Genomic DNA, 21,697 nt, shown 5'->3' with positions numbered 1-21,697 from the left:
TCATCGCCCCATAAAAGAGATTATTTATCAATTATATGAGGGCTTACCAGGAAAGCCGAAAAAGGGTTGTCCCAACATTCTCACAATTCTAGATGTCTCGATCTAGATTCTAGATCTCATTTATCACCAGTAAAATATGGAGTGCCTCAAGGATCTGTCCTAGGTCCTCTGATATTTTCAAAAATACATGTTGTCCCTTGGTAATATTATTAGAAAATATGGCATTATGCTGATTATACTCAACTATATATGTCAACGAGACCAGATGAAACTTCAAAATTATCTAAGCTAACAGAGTGTGTTAAAAATGTAAAAGATTGGATGAACAATAATTTTTCTCCTATTAAATTCAGATAAGACAGATATATTACTTATTGGACCAAAAAATGTTCCATCTGGAATAGCTTTCCTGATAATTTTCAGGGTTCAGACACACTCTCTCTTTTTAAATCTAGATTAAAGGCACATCTCTTTGGCCAAGCATTCAAATAATGCGTCTCATAATTTTGGACTGTAGTTATATCTGATCAAATGTGCATAATTATTCTTTAGCTTGGGTTGAACTAACTAATTTTACTTGGTTGGAACAGTAGCTATGCTAATTATGTCTCTATTTGTTTCTTTGTTTTGCTAACTAGGATTTACACAAGCTTCAGTCTGGATCCAGAACACCTGAGAAGATCCTCAGATGCTAAACCTGAAACAATATACAGCAATTTTGCTACAAGTCTGATTGCATCATATAATAATTGGTGTTAATAGTGTTTATCATCTGTCTGACTACGTCTTTAATTAATTAATCTCCACTGATAAGCTACTACTAAACATTGTAGAAACTAAATTTTCTGTAAAGTTACTTTGCAATGATTTGAATCGTAAAAAGCGCTATACAAATAAACTTGAATTGAATTAAATTGAAATGAAATGTCAGCAACGTTGGGGTGCAGAGACCCATCTGAATAGGAATGTGAACAACTTTTATTTGCAGGAAGAAAAGCACAGTGCTGAACGGGCATCTCTGAGGGTCCTCTCAGTTAGAGGAACACCAGTCAGTGACCAGACCCCACACAGACAGTCCTAATGAATAGAGAGTCAGACTTGTAACCCGAAGGTTGCGAGTTCGAGTCTCAGGTCCGGCAGGAATTGTCGGTGGGGGGAGTGAATAACTAACCCTCTCTAAACATCAATACCATGACTGAGGTGCGACCCTTGAGCAAGGCAAGAACCCCCAACTGGTCCCCGGGTGCCACAGCATTGGCTGACCACTGCTCTGGGTGTGTGTTCACAGGTTGTGTGTGTTCACTGCTGTGTGTGTGCACTTGGATGGGTTAAATGCAGAGCCGAGTATGGGACACCATACTTAGCTAGACGTCATTTCACTTTCACTTACAATACAACACTACAAATAGGACTTTCTCCTCATACCTGATTTTGAAATTCACTGGGGGAAATGTATACTCAGATACTTCAGGGCCAGCTGTGTGCCAGAGCATCCTTGCCGATGGGTGCCTTGATGGGGAAGTAGAACAGCTGGCAGTGGTCCACCTGGGCTTCCCAGAATCAACTCCAGATTAACTGGACTGCCTGGAAATGGAGTCTCCATTCTCCTGAAAGGGTAAGCTGTCATGAGAGTGCATCGGCTGCACATTGAGAGTGCATTGAGCTCCCCAGAACATGAACGGAATGCAGAAATTTGAGCCGCCTCTGACTCCAGAGGAGGAGATGGCTGTTGAGTTGGCATGCAATGGGAGCACAACCCCCACACTGATGGCTGATGTTTGCAACTGTCTCAGTGTTGTCCATGTGGACCAGCACAATGTCTTGCAGCAATGGACAAAACTGGTGAAGATCAAGCAGTACTGCTAGTAACTCAAGGCAATTGATGCCTCAACACTTGCTCCAGTGGCACAACCTGCCCATAGAAAAGTAAGGTCCGACCATGTGCTGAAAAGGCAACGGAAAACTGGAGTAACGATGATCTTGTGAGTGCCATGGCACCATGCCCAAATGAGACACTCTTCACAGTGAGACATGCTATGAGGATTAGGAATTAATTTGGGTCTCCATTGTCCCTGACCAATGTGGCCCAGAGATCTTTACAACCAGAGGAACCAGACTGGGTAGAGCTCGATGGAAGCCTCAAGAAATGAGAGCCGCAACCTCATTAACCTATGGACATGTGCTCAAGCTGCGGGCATGAAGCATCTATGAAAGCTGTCTCAGCATGCTTGCTGCCCAGACACATGAGACAGCAGCGATCGTGTCCGTCATCAGAGGTAAGGAAGCAACTGTACCCAGAAGAACACGGTCAGAAAGATATCTGGAAAGACACTCTCGACCAGTAAGGGCTTCTTCATTTATTGAAGATTTCTCTTAGACGAGAGAGAAATTGCACATGAAGCAACTGGCTCCAAAGCAAAAATCTGAATGAATGAATTTACGCCGCCATATTACCATAATACCCATATGTACGAGTAGTGGCTTGACATGCTAATTCCACTTGCCAGTTGTCACTGGGCATTCCTTGTAATGCTCAGAGGTGACTGGGGCTCCCAAGTGAGGCCTTTAAAGTCTCTGACTGACTGATCTTATAGGGAACCACATTATTGTTATTCTCTCTTACTCCATTTGTGTGTGTGTGTGTGTGTGTGTGTTAGCAGCGTTTAGGCACTTTGTTGATAGTTGTGACATTAAACAGGAGTGTGAGTTCTAATTTGCACCCAAACATGTGACAAACAGAAAAACTGTGAACTAAAGAATGCAAGCAAAGTCTTTTTCTTCATTTTTTTTCTCACACATAGTAATCAGTGTTTCTCTCATTAAGGAAAACATCACCTTCCCTCCTTCATCACAGTTTTAATGTTCTTGTATCTAATTTTATTCACTGGTAATCTTTTTCTCATTCTAGTTAGAATTTATGTTTCTGCCAGATGTTTCTTCCCAGGTGTATTTTTTTTTACATACTTAATAGTTCAGTACATTTATTTTTATTTTTTTTATAAATACTGTTCTCACCGAAAAGATATCTATAAACTCAAATAAGCAAAATATATATAAAATGAGGGTCTGGACAACAGTCACTTGCATAGTTTAGATTGTATGTTTTTTATATACTTAATGAAACATGCAGAGCTAGTAGCAATGGATTGATAAATACATATAAGAGCTGAATGAGTCAGACAGGAAGTAGCAAAAAGTGCTGAGAAGAAAGTAGCAGTAATCAATAGTAGTGCTATTTAGACAAATCACAAAACCATTAGGTTTTGTTTTTGCACTGGCAGTTAAAGCTATTTGATTTTGAACACAATCAAAAGCACAGCTGGGCATTAAGCTTGTCTAGGTAGGCTATATTTCATCACCAATCGTTTACTTGCATGCTTAAGGAGGGTTTCTGGAGGTATGGAAAAGAATAAATCTTATTCAGTATTTTGGTCCTTAAATTACATCCTTAAATCACAATACTATTTCTTGAGATGCTAGATTATGAAATAAAGATTTGTTTTCTGGGAAAGTTATCAAAATTAAGTGAGTTAATGCCTAAAATGGCACTTATTAGGCCACTTTTTTTGCAGAGTGATCAGAAGGTACATTAAAAGTTATTTGCATATGTGGTTGGGAGCAGTATTCAAGCCATAATCTATCTTTATATTTTTTGTTAATTAATGTTGTAAGTTGAATTTCCAAGTTTTGAGTTTTGCTAATACAATAATTATTGCACATTCATAATTAATTAGCATATTGACATATGCTGCCCCTTTATTTTATTCCTTAAATTTTCTTTACTTGGTCGTAAAAATATATTTAAACATCCTTAAATTTACCTCCATAAATCCTGCAGAAACCATGTCTTAAATCCCTTGTCCCAAAGCATTTTTGCGCTTGAGTGCATTCAAATTTTTTACAAATATTAAAGAGGCAATCTGAATATTAAGTCTGTACGAATATCTATCATATAGTGATCAACCTGAATTTTAGCTTGTAGGTCACATGTACCCTCTGCCAGGTCAAATGTGAGATGTCAAGGACCTGACGATTGGGATGGAAGACAGGAGGGGTCTCATTCCATCTCTGTCCCTGTCTCTCACACAGGTGCTGGCCTCCTGGGCCTCAATGTCAGACTCAGGCATGCAGCATCACTGTCATTTAACGGGCTGTAGCCAGCTGGGAGATGACAGGCTTGAGTAACACATTTTTTTTTAACTGACTTTAATATATAGTGACACACAGTGACCACATTCACGCAATCAGAAACCTAGACATCTGATTGCCAACAAAACAAAAATGCACATATGCAGTCTATTTATGTACAGACAAATATATGAAAGACATCTGACGGTGTCATATCTGACTGGTCTTCTCTGCAGAATGCCAGTATGTGTGTGTTTGTGTTTTGTATTTATACAAATTATGTGGTTAAAGGAGAAATATGGTGATTTTTAATGTTTAAATACTTTATGATCTCAGTCTAAAGTCATTATATTCTTACCCTTTTGTTCTCATTCAAGTACACTTAGTCTTCTAGTTGATTGAATGAATTCAATCAACTGAATTGGTGGTGGGATGAATTCAGATCTAGAATAGCCACTTCATTAAGAATATTTGACTAATTTGAGAATCGTTCAAAAAATGAATCATTCAAGAATCAGATAGCACTGCTTCAGTAACGAACTAGAAGGTTTAAAGAGCTACAAAAGAAAGTAAGTCATTGTAATGACAAGAAGGTCACTGTTTTTAGGTGAACTATTCCTTAAATATGCAGAGTGAACTATACATTTGTTGGTTAATTCCCCTGAAAAGTGCTACAAAATATTACTCAGCTTATCAACGATAGGATAATACAAAAAATTAATAAAAGAACATAAATAATACAAACACGTTATCTTTAATGGTAGTTAAAGCTGCAGTCTGTAACTTTTGACGATTTAATAAACAGAACTGCTTGCGCCTTGCAGAAGAACATCGTAGCCGGAACTACTTCTTTCTGTTTATGTCTATGAAGAATCACAAAGGTACTGAGTTACTCCGCCACGGTACCCCCGAAGCAATCTAAAATAGTCCGAATATAAACACTTATTATAGGTGCACCCTAGTGATTCAGGACAAGCTAAAAACACGGTTTGGAAAATGGATTCATGGTGTACTCGCTTATCATATACATTTTGTACATTTTGAACACAAACAAAGTTACGGACCGCAGCTCTGATTGGTTGTTTCTTAACGGGAGCGGTGTATTTCTGCAAATGGCGATAGGACCACTGGGAGGAGCCAGAGGAGCTTGATTTTTTTTCACAGATTATCTGTCTCATATTCTACTGTCAGGACATAATGACAGGTTTAACAAATATGTTAAAAAAGTTACCTACTGCAGCTTTAATGATTTGTAGATTACCTTTACAAATTCAAAACATTAGTAATTGGTTTGCAAAAGATTGAGTTATTGTTGCATTTTGACCAGAAGCTATCCCCATAGTGTCTGGGTTTGAGTACTTTGAAAAAAGTGAATAATTTTGCGAATCAGCTGTTTTAACTGAACTGAAATTCAGTGATTTGTAAGGCTTTGTTTCTCCCATTGCTAGTCTGATAATCTGAGTCAGCCTGAAACTTGCTAAACTAATGGTGTAAGTTAAAGTGGCAATGTCTGTTTATCTGTTTCTGGAAACCTGTTTGAAATCATTATGCACATTTAGGCATTTAGCAGATGCTTTCTAAAGCAAATGAGGAAACAAAAGCATTATTTCTCCATTTGGTGAACCTAGTGATGTAGAAATCACACACTTCAGCTTTAAATTCTGACCTCTTTTGTTTAGTCTGACACATGTTTATTGTATTAGACTCTTTTGCATAAGCTGGGCAGAGCAAAACAGATCATTTCAATATATGATCTTGGATGAAGTTCAGCCCTCTGTATTTATCAGTTATGACTCATAATAGCTCTCTTTGTTTTGTAGAGCGTTGCATATTCTCTGTCAGGGAAACATGACAATGAGGGGTAAGTGCTGTAGTCGAATTATGGAGGACCCAAAACGTTTCATGTGTTTAATTTCCCAATGAATCCAAATTAATGAGCAAATAAACTCATGCATAAATAATTGAGATACATAAATGACCAGTGCAGCAGACTCTGAAGCACAATAGTGTTTCGTTAAGAGTTCATAGCAATGAGAAGATGAAAAAGAGGTAGCGAGAGAGGAAGTCTGGCGACGTTGTGGTAAAGGACCCGTCTCTTAAAGTAATAGATGGTAATGACATTGCTTACTGTTGCCCAAATGTATGTTGACCGGTCACACAGTGCAGGGCCATTGGCACTGTTGAGGATAATTAAAAATGTGTGTGTGTGAGTTTGCAAAGAGGAAAAGAATGAATGATTGTGTGGATGTGTGCATGTGTCTGTGGGGGAATAGAAAGAAAGCTTATTACCCATCTGCCATCCAATTTCAATCTCTTTAAAATAAATGAAACATTCACAAGACCAGGGACTTTTCATTATCTCTATCCTCGGACCTAAAAGGAGCCTTTTACTGCCTCTGACTAAACACCAGCAGAAAAAGAAGTGGAGGTGAAACGGGAGGAAATGAAGAGCTGGAGGCAGAAGAAATCTGAACTTAGCAAATGGCATTTACATAGCCTTTACCATGCAGGTCACACTGCCAAAGCAGAGCAAATCAGCTCATAACTAAAGCGAATTAAACAAGAAACCTGTTGCTAAGTGGAACAGTTTGGATCACAGAACGTTCCACAGAATCTTTGAATCATGAAGCAGTAACTCGTTCTCATGCTTGAAACATCATTCCCAAGGTGCCCGTTGTCTTAAAAGGAACATGCTGAGCTCTGACAACACTGAGCAGCGCAGTTAGTGAGTCGTAGCGTGCTGTTGCTCAGTCTCCTGTGGGTTATTGGTAGCATTAACATGCTTAGGGCCCCCTACAAAACTTCCTGTCCTGAGGTCACATTTAAATGGAAGAGATTTGAGAAAAGGAATCTAGGTCTCGGAGAAGGTCATGGCCATTAATCATGCCAGAGACTCTTTACTGCCAGTCCCAGATAGCATCATTGATTGAGGCCAATGATTAATTCCCCGGTAAAGCAGGTGGAACTTGTGAAATCACATCTTTAATTTGTTTCTAATCACTGCCTGGATGGTCACATGGCAAGCAGGACAAATGAAAAAGGGTGAATGTCTTCCTTGTGATGTGTAAAACTCTTTTTCTGATTCATAGGGTCCCTGAGTAGTGTTCCATTATTGCAGCATGCAAAAAAAGGAAATATCTAGAAGATTCACTTGATTTTGCTCAGTGGGTAGCACTGTTGCTTGTTTCACAGCAAGAAGGTCCCTGGTTCGAGTCCCGGCTGAGCTGTGTGGAGTTTGCATGCTCTCCCCGTGTAAGCGTGGGTTTCCTCCAAGTGTTCTAGTTTCCCCCACAGTCCAAAGACATGCACTATAGCAGTAAAGTAAATTTGTGAGTGTGTGTGTGTGTGAATGAGTGCACTGGGGTTGTCCAAGTTAGTTAGTGCACTCTCAAGGCTGGGTTGCGTCAGGAAGGCTGTCCGGCGTAAAACCTGCCAAAACAGTTGTGCAGATCACTCTGCGGTGGGAACCCCTGATAAAAATTGAGCAAGACGAAGGACGAAAGAGATGTAGTCTATGCACTAAAGGTAAGAAAATACCAGTGACTTCTGCAGGTTGTATTGTTACGCCAGTAGGTGCCGACACATGATCGACTTTATGAAAAAGACATTTGAATCATTTACTCAACTCAAAAAGAATAAATAACTTTTTATTTGTTACAAACCAGTGTTTTTGTTACAAATTACTATAATACATCACAATAATATGACAATAAATACCACTATGCAAAATAAAGCAGCTTAACAGCTTTGTGCAGCTATTAAAAATAGAAGCGTTTGAAACTGAAGCCTTGCACATACTCGTTAAAACTAAAGTGGAGAAGAAATTTTAGTGTAATTTTAGTGATAAGTGACTGTTGTGATGTTGTTATATGAAAAATGTGATTTTATGTATCTCTCTTCTTAATGGTTATGTAACCCATTTTCTTGTAGTAGTTTAGCCAAATGAATGTAGTAATGAGTGTAATGACTCATGGTTAAATTTCTCTCTTTGTATCCTGTCATTTTTTATATACTTGTTGATCCATATGGAATATGCTATGTCTTTCTTTTTTACTGTGACGTTTGGCATAAAAAGTCCACTGGATTTTTAATCTCACTTGACCAAATACCATCTGAAGTCCACTTTGCAGGGCACTCTCAGGTGAATGCAACATTTACCCCATTATAAACTTCAGTTTTTCCCTGCATCCCCTCTGCTTTTCCTTTGAATTAACTCTGTCTCACATCAAATCTAAATACAAGAGGGATTTTAACAAGGGAAAATAATGAATGATTTGTTTATTTGTTCTAACCCTACTATTTGACTGCATTTCCCCATAGAAAAGCAGAAAGTCATCTTCAATGTCCTTCTTTTACGACGCAAGATGGAAAATGTCTAAATTTGTACTAATATGAAATCTCATGATCTTTAAATTATTCATGCATTGAGAGGCAAACTATAACCTGACACACTTCTTGCATTCTCTGAACTCTCTTTAGAGAGCAAGTTGGGTAAAATGGGTTGTTAGAAGAAAAGACAAAGATTTGATGCAGTTTTATACAGAAAAACTTTATAAATGGCAAATATACTGCATTCTGGGTTAAGTCCATTAAATTGTCCTTTGGTTCTCAACTGGTGGGTCATGACTAAAAAAGGCATTGCATATTTCTTTTGCAAAATGCAACTGTATAATATAATTATACATAGTTAGGATTGCAAAATAAACTTGTCAGCAAAATTTTGCAAACCTGACAAAAAAAGATTGAATCCAAGATTTGGTGATAATACAGCATAATGAGAGATTTACAAGCAATTTTTAAAAGGATCATCAAATGAAGTAAGAGATTTTCAGCTCAGCACAAGGGTTAAAAGGGAAGAGAAAACACTTTCTGTGTCTTTTGTTGCTATAATGTTAAAAGTCAGTCAAATTTTATGTTAGGCATAATTCATCATTAATTAAAAGCTAGGCAGATTATAACGTCAGCCAGTTGATGTCTGAGTAAAAATATGGGTCCTGAAGGGGGAAAAAAACAGTTGGGAAACTCATAACTGTCATATCTTCTCTGTTCAGAACAGTCTGCAAAATTCTAAATGCTCTAAAACCTACACTCAATGTTTTATTAAGACTTCTCAATACATTATTATAGTGCATTATTAAGGCTTTTCAGAAAAGCCAACATGTATTCATTTGAAATGATTTGCCAATGTGTCAATCCAGGTTTAAATGTGTATTTTATCTCTGGCTTACACCACCACCCAGATCTTTTAATAAATAAAACCCCCAAGTTATGAATACATATTAGAGCAACACTACTGACATTTCGATCGTGTTTGATTATTCAGAGAGAATGAATTGCCAAAGCCCCCCAGAACCGTTAGTTCAGGAAGGAAGAGCCCACCACAACACAGTCTGCTGCTAATGAGCCAATTATCTCTGCACTGCAACACAGGAAGGCATGGCTGTAAAACAGTGAAAACTGTTTTTTATACATCATTTTTACAAGAGCAGCCAGCTCTCTGACACTGAAAATGTAAGATGAATTTAAAAGAGCTTAGACAAGCTGAGTTTTTGTTGTTGTTTTTATATTACTTTTTAACCAACATTAATATATATATATATATATATATATATAAAACTTAGATACCTAATATGTGTTCATTGATTCACAAAATGTAGTTGGACCATGCTACAGAATCTCACATAATATTTATATATGTATGGTGCATCTAATCAGTTTATGAGGATGATTTTGTGACTTACACTACACTGCTTTCAAGCCACTGATGCTGCTCACTTTATGACTGTCTGACAGTGCCATCTAGTGGTAAACATCTGTTTAAACAAATACGCTTTCATTACAAAGCCTGTAAGAATTTATTTTTGTCTTTCACAGTTATAGCCTTCCAATAATTCAGTGGTTCAGTGCCCATAAAACTAGTAGAGAGATGAATAAGCCCCAGAGGGAATATCCAAGAGCTACTACTCCCAGATTCTTCACTGCATTTAATTTTGTGATGGCCCACTATAACCTTTACTGTACTATCCATCTGTCCTGATATACCAATAGGATGTGCCAGTTTCCATTACAGCCAGGCTGAATATTAGTCCCTTATCTGCTCTAATCTGATGCCCCATAAGTGAATTTAGGCCTTACAGGTGTGTTTTATAGTGTACGAATAATATATATTTGTTGTTAGAGCAAAATCTCTCTCTCTCTCTCTCAATTCAATATGTGCTTTATTGGGATGACAATTGTTACAATGTATTGCCAAAGCACAGTGTTTACACTAAATTTAGAACAGATATATAGGCAACAAAAACATGCATGTATATACATTTAAAAAGTAGAACAAATAACATTTTACATTTGAACAATTAATAATTCAATGTGGTGTGCGTCTGTGTTCAGACGCATCACTGATTTGTTGACTCCTGCCTCTTTTTGTGACAGACATCAATGTATTTTGCTGCTAGTAAGATACAATCTTGTTTTTCACCTAATAAATATTGAAGTTGTGTTTTCTTGTTTAACATTTTGAAGTCATTTCTCTCTCTCTCTCTCTCTCTCTCTCTCTCTCTCTCTCTAAGAAATTCTATTTTGTTTATTTCACAGATATTGTAAATATCACAGCACATTTATAAACAATTTTCACTACAATTTACTACATTTCTGCATAAATATGACCCAAAACATAATCAAGATTTTCCCACATGTTCTGAAAGAAGACAAAGAGAACCCAATCAAACAAATGAGACAAAAATACTTTATTTGTCATTTATTTATTTAGGAAAATGATCCAATATGTGATGTGTGTGGCAAAAGGCAAAACTACAGCTCATCTATTAGAGCAAAAAAAAAAAAACCATCATATTTTTGTCACTCAGAGATATGTAAATGGAAAAGTTTTTGTCTAAATTGTTTTTGTCTAACCTGTTTGATTGGGTCCTCTTTGTCTTCTTTCAGGACTTGTGTGAAAATCTAGTCATATTTATGCAGAAATAAAGAAAATTCTACTTCTAATTCTAAACTTTCAAGCATGTGTACACTTTTCTGTCAAGTTTGTCAAAACAATTCTACAAATCTACAATGTAAAATTGCAGAATTTCTCTATTATGACTGTTTAACTTCCCCTTAAATACATTTATAAAATTCCACAAAAAAAATTGACTTTCTTTTTCCATAAAACCTAAAATAATAATAATAATAATAATTTTAATTAAATTTATTTTATTATAACTTTTTTTACAATAAAGAACTGCTGGCATTAACAATCACTTTGGAGAACAACTAGATTGATCGTGATGAACATGGGACAGAGGAACTCAATCATCAACAGAGGGACAGTTTGAAAACCATAGTCTAAATTGTATTTATTTATTTATTATTTAAGAATATGCTTAACTGAGCGGAAGAATCCCCCGTTCGTGTTTACAAGGTGAGCAGCACTGTGTCAATCAAAGCGGTTGTTTGAATTCGAAAGTAGGCGTTAGCCGAGGATCATGACGTCATCGTCAGACAGCTCTCAGCGCGTTCGAACATCACGAGCGTTTCGAACTTTCAATGGCTAGTGATTTAAAGCGTCGATTCCGTGGCCGCTCCGCGCTATATGGAACCATATGAACGGCAGTGATATTTTGGCGTGTAAAAGAATTGTTCCTACGCAGTGACCTTTTGGAGCTCGGATGCATAATATCGCGTAGGAGTCGCTGTGTGCGTGGTGAACGTTTTGCTCTCTGTCTGTTTTCTTTCATCGCTAAATGGAGTCACGAAGGGAATTCAGTCGAGAAGAGATCAACGGTACGGTATGGGAAGTCCCGGTCAAGTACGTTAGCTTGAAGCAGATTGGAACGGGAGCTTATGGCACCGTGTGGTGAGTAGACGCTCAACTGCCTTTTAAAACGGTGCCACATTAAGCAGAACTGTGTGGCAAGCTGCTTTAGCGTTCATTGCGTCTAACTAACTAGAATTTAGTAATAGTGACTTAATTCTGTTAGTTAGTATTACTTAGGTTTGCAACTAGTCACTACTGACTAGTAGGACTACATACTTACTCTGTTATTACTCATAAATAAATAGTTAAAATAACATTGAAATGATAAGGACTACCAAATGAATATTTACTGGTAAAACTGGAACAGTTAACAGCAAAAATGTACATATTAGTCTAAAGAGCATAGGGTAACACTTAACAAGGTCCCATTTGATAACATTAGTCAATCCATTAACTAATACATTTGTTTTGGTATTTGTTAATCTTTGTTAAAGTTAACATTAGTTGATTAAAAACACAACTGTTCATTGTTAGTTCATGTTAGCTCAGGTCTAGTAAATAATATTAACAGATACACATTTTGAGTTTAATAAAGTTTTGGTAAATGTTGAAATTAACATTAACTAAGATTAATAAATTCTATAGAAGTGTTTTTTTCCCCTCCATTGTTTGCTTATGTTTACTAAAGTAGTTTCAAATTTATTGTAAAATGTATTGAAACTGGAAAATGTATTGTAACTTACAGTTAAGTGGCTACAATTTTCGGCTTGTTTCTGGAAGCAATGTCATTATGTTTCACTATCGGGATGTTGACTAGTAGTGAAGTAAGAAGTACTAGTGTTGACCTGAATTACTGCTAGTATCTAGTGAATAACCACTTGGGAAGTTTAAAGACAAACTAATCACCATTGCACTATAACTGACTGGAGTAGTAAAAATAAAATGAGTACTGTAGTAGTAACATGCAAATAGATGCTAGTTCGTTTAAGGAATGCTACTGTTATGTTGTGGATGTTAATGTTACATTAGTATGTCAAAACTTTTCACCATGGGCATTGTGAAATCATGGTCATTCGTGAAATGGTACTTTGAAGTTGTGCTTATATCCTGGTTATGACATCTTGGTTGGTTTGAATTTTGTTAACATTGACCAGAGTATATGTATGGAATACGTTCATGTTACTTGTTAAACTTGTTTGGAGTTACGTAATAATATATAATATAGAGGCAGTCTGATCTCAGAATTTGAGTTGATGCAATAACCAATAATATTTTGGTTTCGAATTATAATCAATATGATAAGAATGTACACTGTTAAAACACATGCTTTCAGTGGAAACCAGGTGTCAAATGTACTTTGCAATAGAAAAGATTGATAAATATGTCACCGATATATAATGCATTCCTAATATTGCAGGATCTTTGCTCTGGAAGCTAATGCTACTATATATATATTGTATTTTAATTTTCACTATCACATCATTGCTAAATTTAGTCATGATATGATATATCTTTGCAGCATTGACATTTCCTGTTCAGGGTTTAATGCCACAAAACCTTCACAGCAGCTCTAAGATCAAACACAGGTGAAAGTGGGGGACTCTGAAACCCACATGCTCTGACAAAGAAGTCTTTGCAGCAAAGCAATGTATCATCAGCTAACAAGCGTGTGCAGTTTCTTATTTGATTATTGCAGTTTCTGTATCAGTTCCTGAATTTGTTACAGTCGGATGTTAAATTTTCAACCTCAGCTCAAAATATTTGTTTATGATGGCGATTGTTCTCCCTTTTTTAGCTCGGCCATCAACAATAAATTAAAAGAAAAGGTGGCCATCAAGAAGCTGCACCGACCCTTTCAGTCAGAGATCTTCGCAAAGAGAGCCTATCGTGAGCTGAGCCTGCTCAAACATATGAAACACGAAAATGTAAGTGTCTTTTATGCATGACGTGCTTTGAAGTTAGATCTTGTTGCTTCGATTGTTAGTTCCTATTTTCCAGCATTTTCAACAGCATGAATGACTTTTGTAAGGCACAAAAAGACTTATATCACACCATACTCGCATTGTTTTCATTGAGAATGGTGTGAGTATCAAATGTTTAGCTTGTTGGACTCATTGTGTCAGCTCAGAACAGGATACTTGTAGCGCCTGGAGACACACTGATGAATGATTTTACTGTCATAAATTGTAAGCGCCTTCTATAAGTATTAAAAAGTTTACAGTGAAAATTAGGCCGCTTTATTCAATCAGTCTGTCTGTCTGTCTAAGACCATTATGGCATCTTAAAACGACTGACTCACTCGCTTTTTCGCTTTATCAATTTTGCCATCCAACCCAAGGTAATAGGCCTGCTAGATGTCTTCACTCCTGCCACCAAACTGGACGACTTCCAAGACTTGTAAGTCTTTAATGAGGCCTTTGCATGCAAAAATCGATCTGTTAGCCATATGTCTGCAAGAGAACAAATGAGATTACTGTCTTTATTTACTCAGTCTTCACTATATTGTCATAAAACAACTGATGTAAAAGAACTGCATAAAGATCCTTTCTAATGTCGTTTTCTATCAGTAAATAATGATAGAATTCATTTTTTGGCTGAATTATTCTTTAAAAATAAGAAATAAACAATTCCTGTCTGGTTTAGCTACCTGGTGATGCCGTACATGTACACAGACCTCTCTAAAGTCAAGGGCATCCTTACAGAAGACCGCATCCAGTTCCTGGTCTATCAGATGCTGTGCGGACTGAAGGTCAGAGCAAAACAACTTACAAAAAGAGGCTAAATTTTCCTAACCAGGCAAGATGTAACAAGTTTCAGCAGTTTTTCTGTCCTGGGTGATGCAACAGACAGCCAGTCGTAACAGAACATGGAATGAAAATTGACTGTTAATACACTTTCGTTCAAAAGTTTGGTTTCATTTAGAAGTTATTTTTTGAGAGAGAAATTAATCATTTTATTCAGCAAGGATGCATTAAATTGATAAAAAGTGACAGTAAACAATTCTAATGTTACAAAAGATTTCTAATTCAAAAACTGCATCAAGGTTTTCCCAAAAATATTAAGCAGCACAACTGTTTTCAAATTGATGTTAAATAACAATGTATGTTGAGCACCAAATCAGCATATTAAAATTATTTAATATATTTTTTTTTTAATTCAGCTTTGGCATTTTTTGAATAAATTACATTATTAATATATTAAGGACATTTATTTGTTTTACATTTATTTGACAATACTACTGTTTTTACTGAATTAAAAAAAATCTAATAAATGCAGCTTTGTTGAACATAATAGACTTATATATAATATATATATATAAATACATCATGTTACCAAAATAAATTGGGTTGTGAATGCGGTTTCCTGTTGACTTTAATCTGGTAAACATCTAACAAAACTAAAGCAACTGAATAATTGAGGACAAAATATATACGTATAAAAACAGAAGTATGCTTTGGACTTAAGATGTTTGCCAGCAGAAATGTTACAATCTTTCAGATCAATCCTATCGGTGTAATCAAATACTAAAACATAACACTGAAAAATGTTATTATACTGATTTGTGCTATTTCTTTCTTCCTCTCTGTCTCTGTTTCTCTCCACTCCACAGTACATTCATGGTGCTGGAATCATTCATAGAGTAAGTGAGACTGGCAATGAATAAACAGCATCTGCTCATAATTAACATTTCCACACAGATCTGAATTAAAGATGCATGGCCTTTCTTGGGATGGTTGTAGCTCTTCCCTTCGAGATGCAAATGTGCTCAGTGGGGGAGTTTTCATCTCCATGAATTACATTTACTCACTGCTAATTCGCTAATATGTATTGATCAGTGGACTATAAACAATGATTAATTACACTTCCTCTCATCTGAGAAGATGAGAGAGCAGCAATCCATTTAATCTGAAAAGGAATAAATATATTGATAATTAATAGTATATTTATGAGTATATTAACTAGTTTACAGCAGCTTCAGATGTGGCTCATCCAATTAGATTTAAAATATTGGATTGCAGTTTTGAGTCTTGTTTTTACTAATTTATTACATGTAAACCTGTTTTTGTTCAGTATTTATGATTTATATATATATATATATATATATATATATAAATACACAAACACACACATGTGCATGTTCTGAAATGTGCCATATTGTGTTTCTAATTCTATTAATATCAGTGAGCTCAAGGCTTTTTGTTTTGTCTGGGCTTTCCCATCATACATTGGTCCTATGAGGTAATGCCAGTAATTTCCTGTTTGGTGAGGTGGTGCCTGTACATGCTTGGATCTGTTCGAAGCCACATGGCTCTTTTTCAAAGTGCAAGGAGCTTACTGGATTCAGATAAAAGATTTCTTAAGAAATCCACTAACATCTTGTGGAATTGCTCAAGAACAATATCTTTGTAGGAAGATTAACACATATATGCATTGCAGGACCTCAAACCAGGAAACCTGGCTGTGAACCAAGACTGTGAGCTGAAGGTTTGTGCCATCATTCTTTCACCATAAAAGAGAGAAGTGTAAACCACTGAGAGTTGACAGTAACACTCTGTGTTTGGTCTGCCGGCAGATCCTGGATTTTGGCCTGGCACGTCATGCGGAAGCAGAGATGACAGGTTACGTGGTGACGCGGTGGTACCGGGCCCCTGAGGTCATTCTAAACTGGATGCACTACACGCAGACAGGCAAGATGTTTGTCATTCATTAAGACATACACACCTCTTAAAATTATTCCTGGGAGCTAAACTTACTATGTTTAGGCAAAACATTTGTATATTTAATATTAATAAAAGATTGATAATAAAATATGACAAGAACGGAGTTAAACTGTGTCAGAACAAATACATCTTGATAATGTCAGATAACACTTAACACTTAAAGTCCTCCTGAAGTCAAATATTTAATCATTTAAAACTTATCTTTGATCATTAAAATGACATATTTAATTTCTTGTAAAAATAATTTTGTCATGCCTTAAAATAGCTTGAATGTAACTCGACACCCTTGCCTCATTTCCTATACGCTGATCTGTGAATGTGCAAATTAGTCCTGCCTCTACTTGGTCACACCAGCCAGCGCCTCTTGATTCACTGAACTGTAGTAAACGCAAAAAATGGCAAACATGGATAATGAACTATGTTTTTACTAGCGGACAACTACAGTGAATACTGTAACAATTTTTTTTTTTTTTTTTGCACTAATTTATTATTATTAATTTATTTTTGGTTTTGTGTTGGTATTGGTATATTTTGCATGCTAGTGATAGGGATCGATCCCTTGACGTGATTGGTTATTGGATTGTGATGAAGCAAACTGAGGGCTGTTTCAAACCGCAGTTCTGGGTCAGTCTTTGGGAAACTACAGTTTTAAGGAGAAATACTCAGCAATGCTGTTGATGGTTTTTCTAAAAGCATATTAAAATCACCACATACACAAATAAACAACATAAAATCTACAGGGAGACTCTAAGCAAAACATGGTCAGGTCAAAGTGTCTGAATAATCGTTGTCCCAAATTTTGATACATTTTACTGGTAGTCCACTGTATGAATAATTTTTGGGTTTACTTTAATTTGCTATCCTCACTTCAAGAACTGTATGCATTCAGAGTGAGGAAAAGGGCTCAGAAAATCACTCTGGATCCCTCACATCCAAGTTATCCCATCTTTGAACTTTTGCCATCGGCGCTTCAGAGCTGCAAATACCAGAACAGTCAGGCACAAGAACAGTTTCTTCCCCCAGGCAATCTACCTCATGAACAGTTAAATGTTCCCTACTTACACAATAAAAATGTGCAATATCCTTATATTGATTTGTTACCCCTTCATCCTAGTACATCCCTGCATCTTACTCCATTATATTCCATTATCATTTATAGCACAATTGTTTATACACTTATTTATTTGCAAATGTTTTTTTTGGTCTGTGTTGTCTCTGTTTACTGGAAGCTTATGTCACTAAAACAAATTCCTTGTATGTGCAAGCATACTGTACTTGGCAATAAAACTCTTTCTGATTCTGTGTAATGTACTACTGCAGCCACTAGAAAAAAAAATGACACCAGATATAATTTTTGGTTTGACTGTATATGTGTTCCTAAATCTAAAGTATTATCTAAAACATGAGGTTAACATACACAGTAATTATTAATTTGGTCATCTGTTATACTCCAGTTAGGTTCTTGAAATCTGTCCAATAGCACCTCTATTGGTCGTTATGAGCAGTTATTACATGCTCTCATTGGTATTCATATATACAGTTCCTACATGCATTTATTTTTTTGTTTGAATAGCAATTCCAAATATATAATACATGTAAATTTAAATGTGAAAATTATTAAATCAGGAGATGTTAAATAAGAGATGACATGAGATAACATTCATATTTTTTTAGCTAAATTATGTAGTAGTTTGTGCTAAATAAAGGTCACACTTATTTAGGCAAACAGTTCCCAAGTGCATAGTAGATCAATAATTTGCACTTTTAAATGTTGAATGTCTTCACAAATGCTCAGATACCCTTAATTAATGTAGATATCAATCTTTAATTGCCAGTTATTCTGAATGTGCTCCGATTTTGTATTACTAAGAGCTATACTGATTCAGATTTGCTGCATGAATGTGATGTATGTCAAATGATTAGCATTGTTTTAATGACTGGTGGTTTTAATGATTATTATAGTTCAATATGTGTGATTTTTGCTTTTTCTTCTTTCTAGTGGATATCTGGTCTGTTGGGTGCATCATGGGTGAAATGTTCAATGGAAAAACACTCTTTAAAGGAAAAGACTGTATCCTTCAGCATTTACTTTTTTCTGAATGAACGAACATATTCTGAGGGCTGGATTTCAAGAAATATTTTAATTCTTTATTAAAGGGATAGTTCATCCAAAATTGAAGTTCATGTCCTCATGTCCTTCTAAAACCATATGGTATGTTATTTTAAAATAAAATATAAATGTAGCTCTTTAGAATTTTTTCTTTTATGTTCCACTGACAAAATAGCATCACACAGGTTTGGAAAGACATGGAGGTCATGAAATCATTAAAATTTTTGTGTGAACTATCTTTTTAGCATTCTGTTACTTCAATATCAGATTACTGAAGTATATTCCATACACAGTCAGTCATTTAGTTCTTTGTGATTGCATTTAGAAATATTGTGTCAAGAACAGAAAGAACTTGGAAATGACATGCTGTGCATTGTCTTTAACTTCTGATATTCAGACATGGACCAGTTGACTCAGATAATGAAAGTAACAGGGACACCAGGTCCAGAATTTATTGAGAAACTAGAAAGCCCAGAGGTAAGACATTTTCAGTGCAACCAAATATAATATATTTAATACATGCTATGTCTGAATCTTGATTAAACCTAAAACTGATCGCTGATGCAACATGGAATGGATCACTTATGCAATGCAAAATAAGACTGAGAAAAGGTTCTTGAATATTTTGTGGAAAAAATTCAACTTGAATAATTAACATTTTGTGCGACTTTTGCTGTAGCTACTGTGCTCAGTTGTCATTCCTGATCTCAATGTCAATATGTCTTCATTGGTATTAAAAAGGCAAAAAGCTATGTCAGATCCCAGCCCCGTTACCCACGCAAAGACTTCTCGACATTGTTTCCCAGAGCGTGTAAAAAAGGTAAGTAATACCCCAATGAAAAACTACTCCTTTGTCACGTTGTCACATTTCTTGCTTAGCAAGAGACATTTTTCATTGTAAAACGTATGGTTTAGTTTGACAGCATAGTTGCTGCCTGTCAATGTGATGTGCCATTATTTCTGACAAAAATGACAAGATGCTGAGCAAATGCAACAGAACAATTTAAGTTTTTACATTTTTCACCAACCGTCAGGTAGAATGTCAACAGAAGGTATTGCCACACATATTCTGTACTATTGCACCGCAGAGGAAACTTCTAGATTAATTATACATAACAACTTGGATTTTATTAGGATTCCAAAAATTATGAAATGTCGGCCAAAAAGTTTAATGAAAGCATTATTCAAAGTTAGTTTGCTGTAATAAGCTTTGTTAACTGCAGTTATTTTAAGAATTGGTAACACTTTACAATAAAAGTTCAGTTAGATAACATTAGTTAATGCATGTTTACAGCATTTAATAATATATGTTAAATTGTATTAACATAAACCCTAGACTAATAAATGCTGTAAAAATAGCTAATGCATTAACTTGCATTAACGAGTTGAAATTTACTGTAAGGTGTTACCCTTCAAATAGTGTTATTACCATTATATAGTTTTTGTATATTTTACATTTTAATTTTAGATAACGTTTTAGTCATTTTGTTGTGAGTTTTTTTTTAATATTTGTATAAACTTTTTTTATTGTTGTTATTCCTGTTTTTTGGTATTTTAGTTCAAGTTGAACTAAATGAAAATAATAAATGCTGTTTTGGCAACTGGCTGAAAAAAAATAAGTTTGTTGTCTTAACATTTATTTTACTTGAAGTAAAAATTGTATGGTTTTAGTTGTAGTTAACTAACAACCCTGCCCTACAATTTCTAGAATTGCATTTTTAGAATATAAAATGTAATTTCTGCAACTGGAGAAAACACTTCAAATAAACATATTATTTATATTTTTCAGATTGCAATGTCTATAAGTCCAAAATGGGAGACTAATTTTATAGTGACATATTCTGCTACCTTGATCAACATAAATCAACTCAACTAGTCCTAATAAATAATTAAATAACTTTATTATATAATCAACGATAGCTCAGCTTGCCCTGTACTAATACAAATAATGTTCAAATAATAATACATATATCAGCCTTTGCTATTCTAATGGCTTTGTTTCTGACACCCTGTGTCGTCCCTCAATGCCACTGCACTGGTAACTAACTCCAGCGGTAGATCTACTTGAGAAGATGCTGGTGCTAGATGCTGATGCTCGCCTCACTGCTGATGGTGCGTTGGCTCACAGTTATTTTGATGCCCTGAGGGACCCAGATGACTGCCCAGAGCCCACACCATACGATGACAGCTACGACAACGCCACATTGCCCTTAGAAGAGTGGAAACGTGAGCAACAGATATTACAGAGTTCTGCCTGCTGTACTTTATATTTGCACATGTTGTGTATGTAAATGCAATGTGATTGTTTTTTCATCCCAGGTTTATCATTTAAAGAAGTAAGAAGCTTTGTTCCTTTCCCAAGAAGAGACTCAAAGAGAAGAAACACACTCACAATGTCCTAGAGATGTGGATCTGACATTATCGGCTTACTGTATTGCAAATATGCGATTTAGTCTATGCCTTGGAACAATTTAGAATGTTTATTTACTTATAAAAAAGTATATTAATAGCAGTATTTTTTACAATAACTGACTGCTTGAGGTATGAGTGGTATACCTAGACATTTTATTTTGATTTAGTGGTAAATGTCCTCACTGGTGTGCATAGCACCTTAAACGGATCATTTGCTCACTCTCACACCATTTATTCAGAATTTATTCCATCCCTATAAAAGGACAGCCATATAGAGTTTCGTGTATTTTAGTTTTGTAGGTCTTAAAGTTCATGTATTTCACAAAAGTTTTTTGTTTGTTTGTTTGTAAGAAAGAAATTCATACTTTTATTCAACAAAGATGCAAATTGACCAAATACAATAAAGGCATGTATAATGTTGTAAAATATTTGTATTTTGAATAAAAGCTTTTCTTTTGAACTTTCTATTTATCAGAGTATCCTTTAAAAAACAAAACAAATAGCGGTCTCACTGACCCTGAACTTTTTAATGGTTTGTGTGTGTGTGTGTGTGTGTCTGTATGTATGTATATA

At 35.6% G+C, this 21,697-nt stretch overlaps 1 protein-coding gene across 1 annotated transcript; it reads left to right on the top strand.

Annotated features, from left to right (window-relative positions):
- Window positions 1–11,601: 11,601 nt before the first annotated feature.
- Window positions 11,602–21,584, top strand: LOC128018929 (mitogen-activated protein kinase 13). The gene is made up of 12 exons (XM_052604814.1): window positions 11,602–11,980; window positions 13,677–13,806; window positions 14,220–14,278; window positions 14,525–14,630; window positions 15,492–15,521; window positions 16,319–16,366; window positions 16,455–16,569; window positions 18,602–18,673; window positions 19,110–19,189; window positions 19,454–19,532; window positions 20,765–20,938; window positions 21,032–21,584. The coding sequence occupies exons 1-12, from the start codon at window positions 11,868–11,870 to the stop codon at window positions 21,112–21,114; spliced, it is 1,089 nt and encodes a 362-aa protein (XP_052460774.1). The 5' UTR covers window positions 11,602–11,867; the 3' UTR covers window positions 21,115–21,584.
- Window positions 21,585–21,697: the final 113 nt, after the last annotated feature.

This window comes from Carassius gibelio, chromosome A8 (genome assembly GCF_023724105.1).
Source record: "Carassius gibelio isolate Cgi1373 ecotype wild population from Czech Republic chromosome A8, carGib1.2-hapl.c, whole genome shotgun sequence".
Taxonomy (NCBI): Eukaryota; Metazoa; Chordata; class Actinopteri; order Cypriniformes; family Cyprinidae; genus Carassius; species Carassius gibelio.
The sequence above is the reverse complement of the archived record's forward strand: the minus strand, read 5'-3'. Positions and strand labels throughout refer to the sequence as shown.

What these genes read in the sequence shown, in the direction of transcription:
- LOC128018929 (XM_052604814.1), top strand. Translation starts at nt 11,868, where the DNA reads ATGGAGTCACGAAGGGAATTCAGTCGAGAAGAGATCAACGGTACGGTA. An exon ending in ACCAAGACTGTGAGCTGAAG is followed by an intron (nt 16,367 to 16,454) that starts GTTTGTGCCATC and finishes GTCTGCCGGCAG; the next exon opens with ATCCTGGATTTTGGCCTGGC. An exon ending in GATGCACTACACGCAGACAG is followed by an intron (nt 16,570 to 18,601) that starts GCAAGATGTTTG and finishes TCTTCTTTCTAG; the next exon opens with TGGATATCTGGTCTGTTGGG.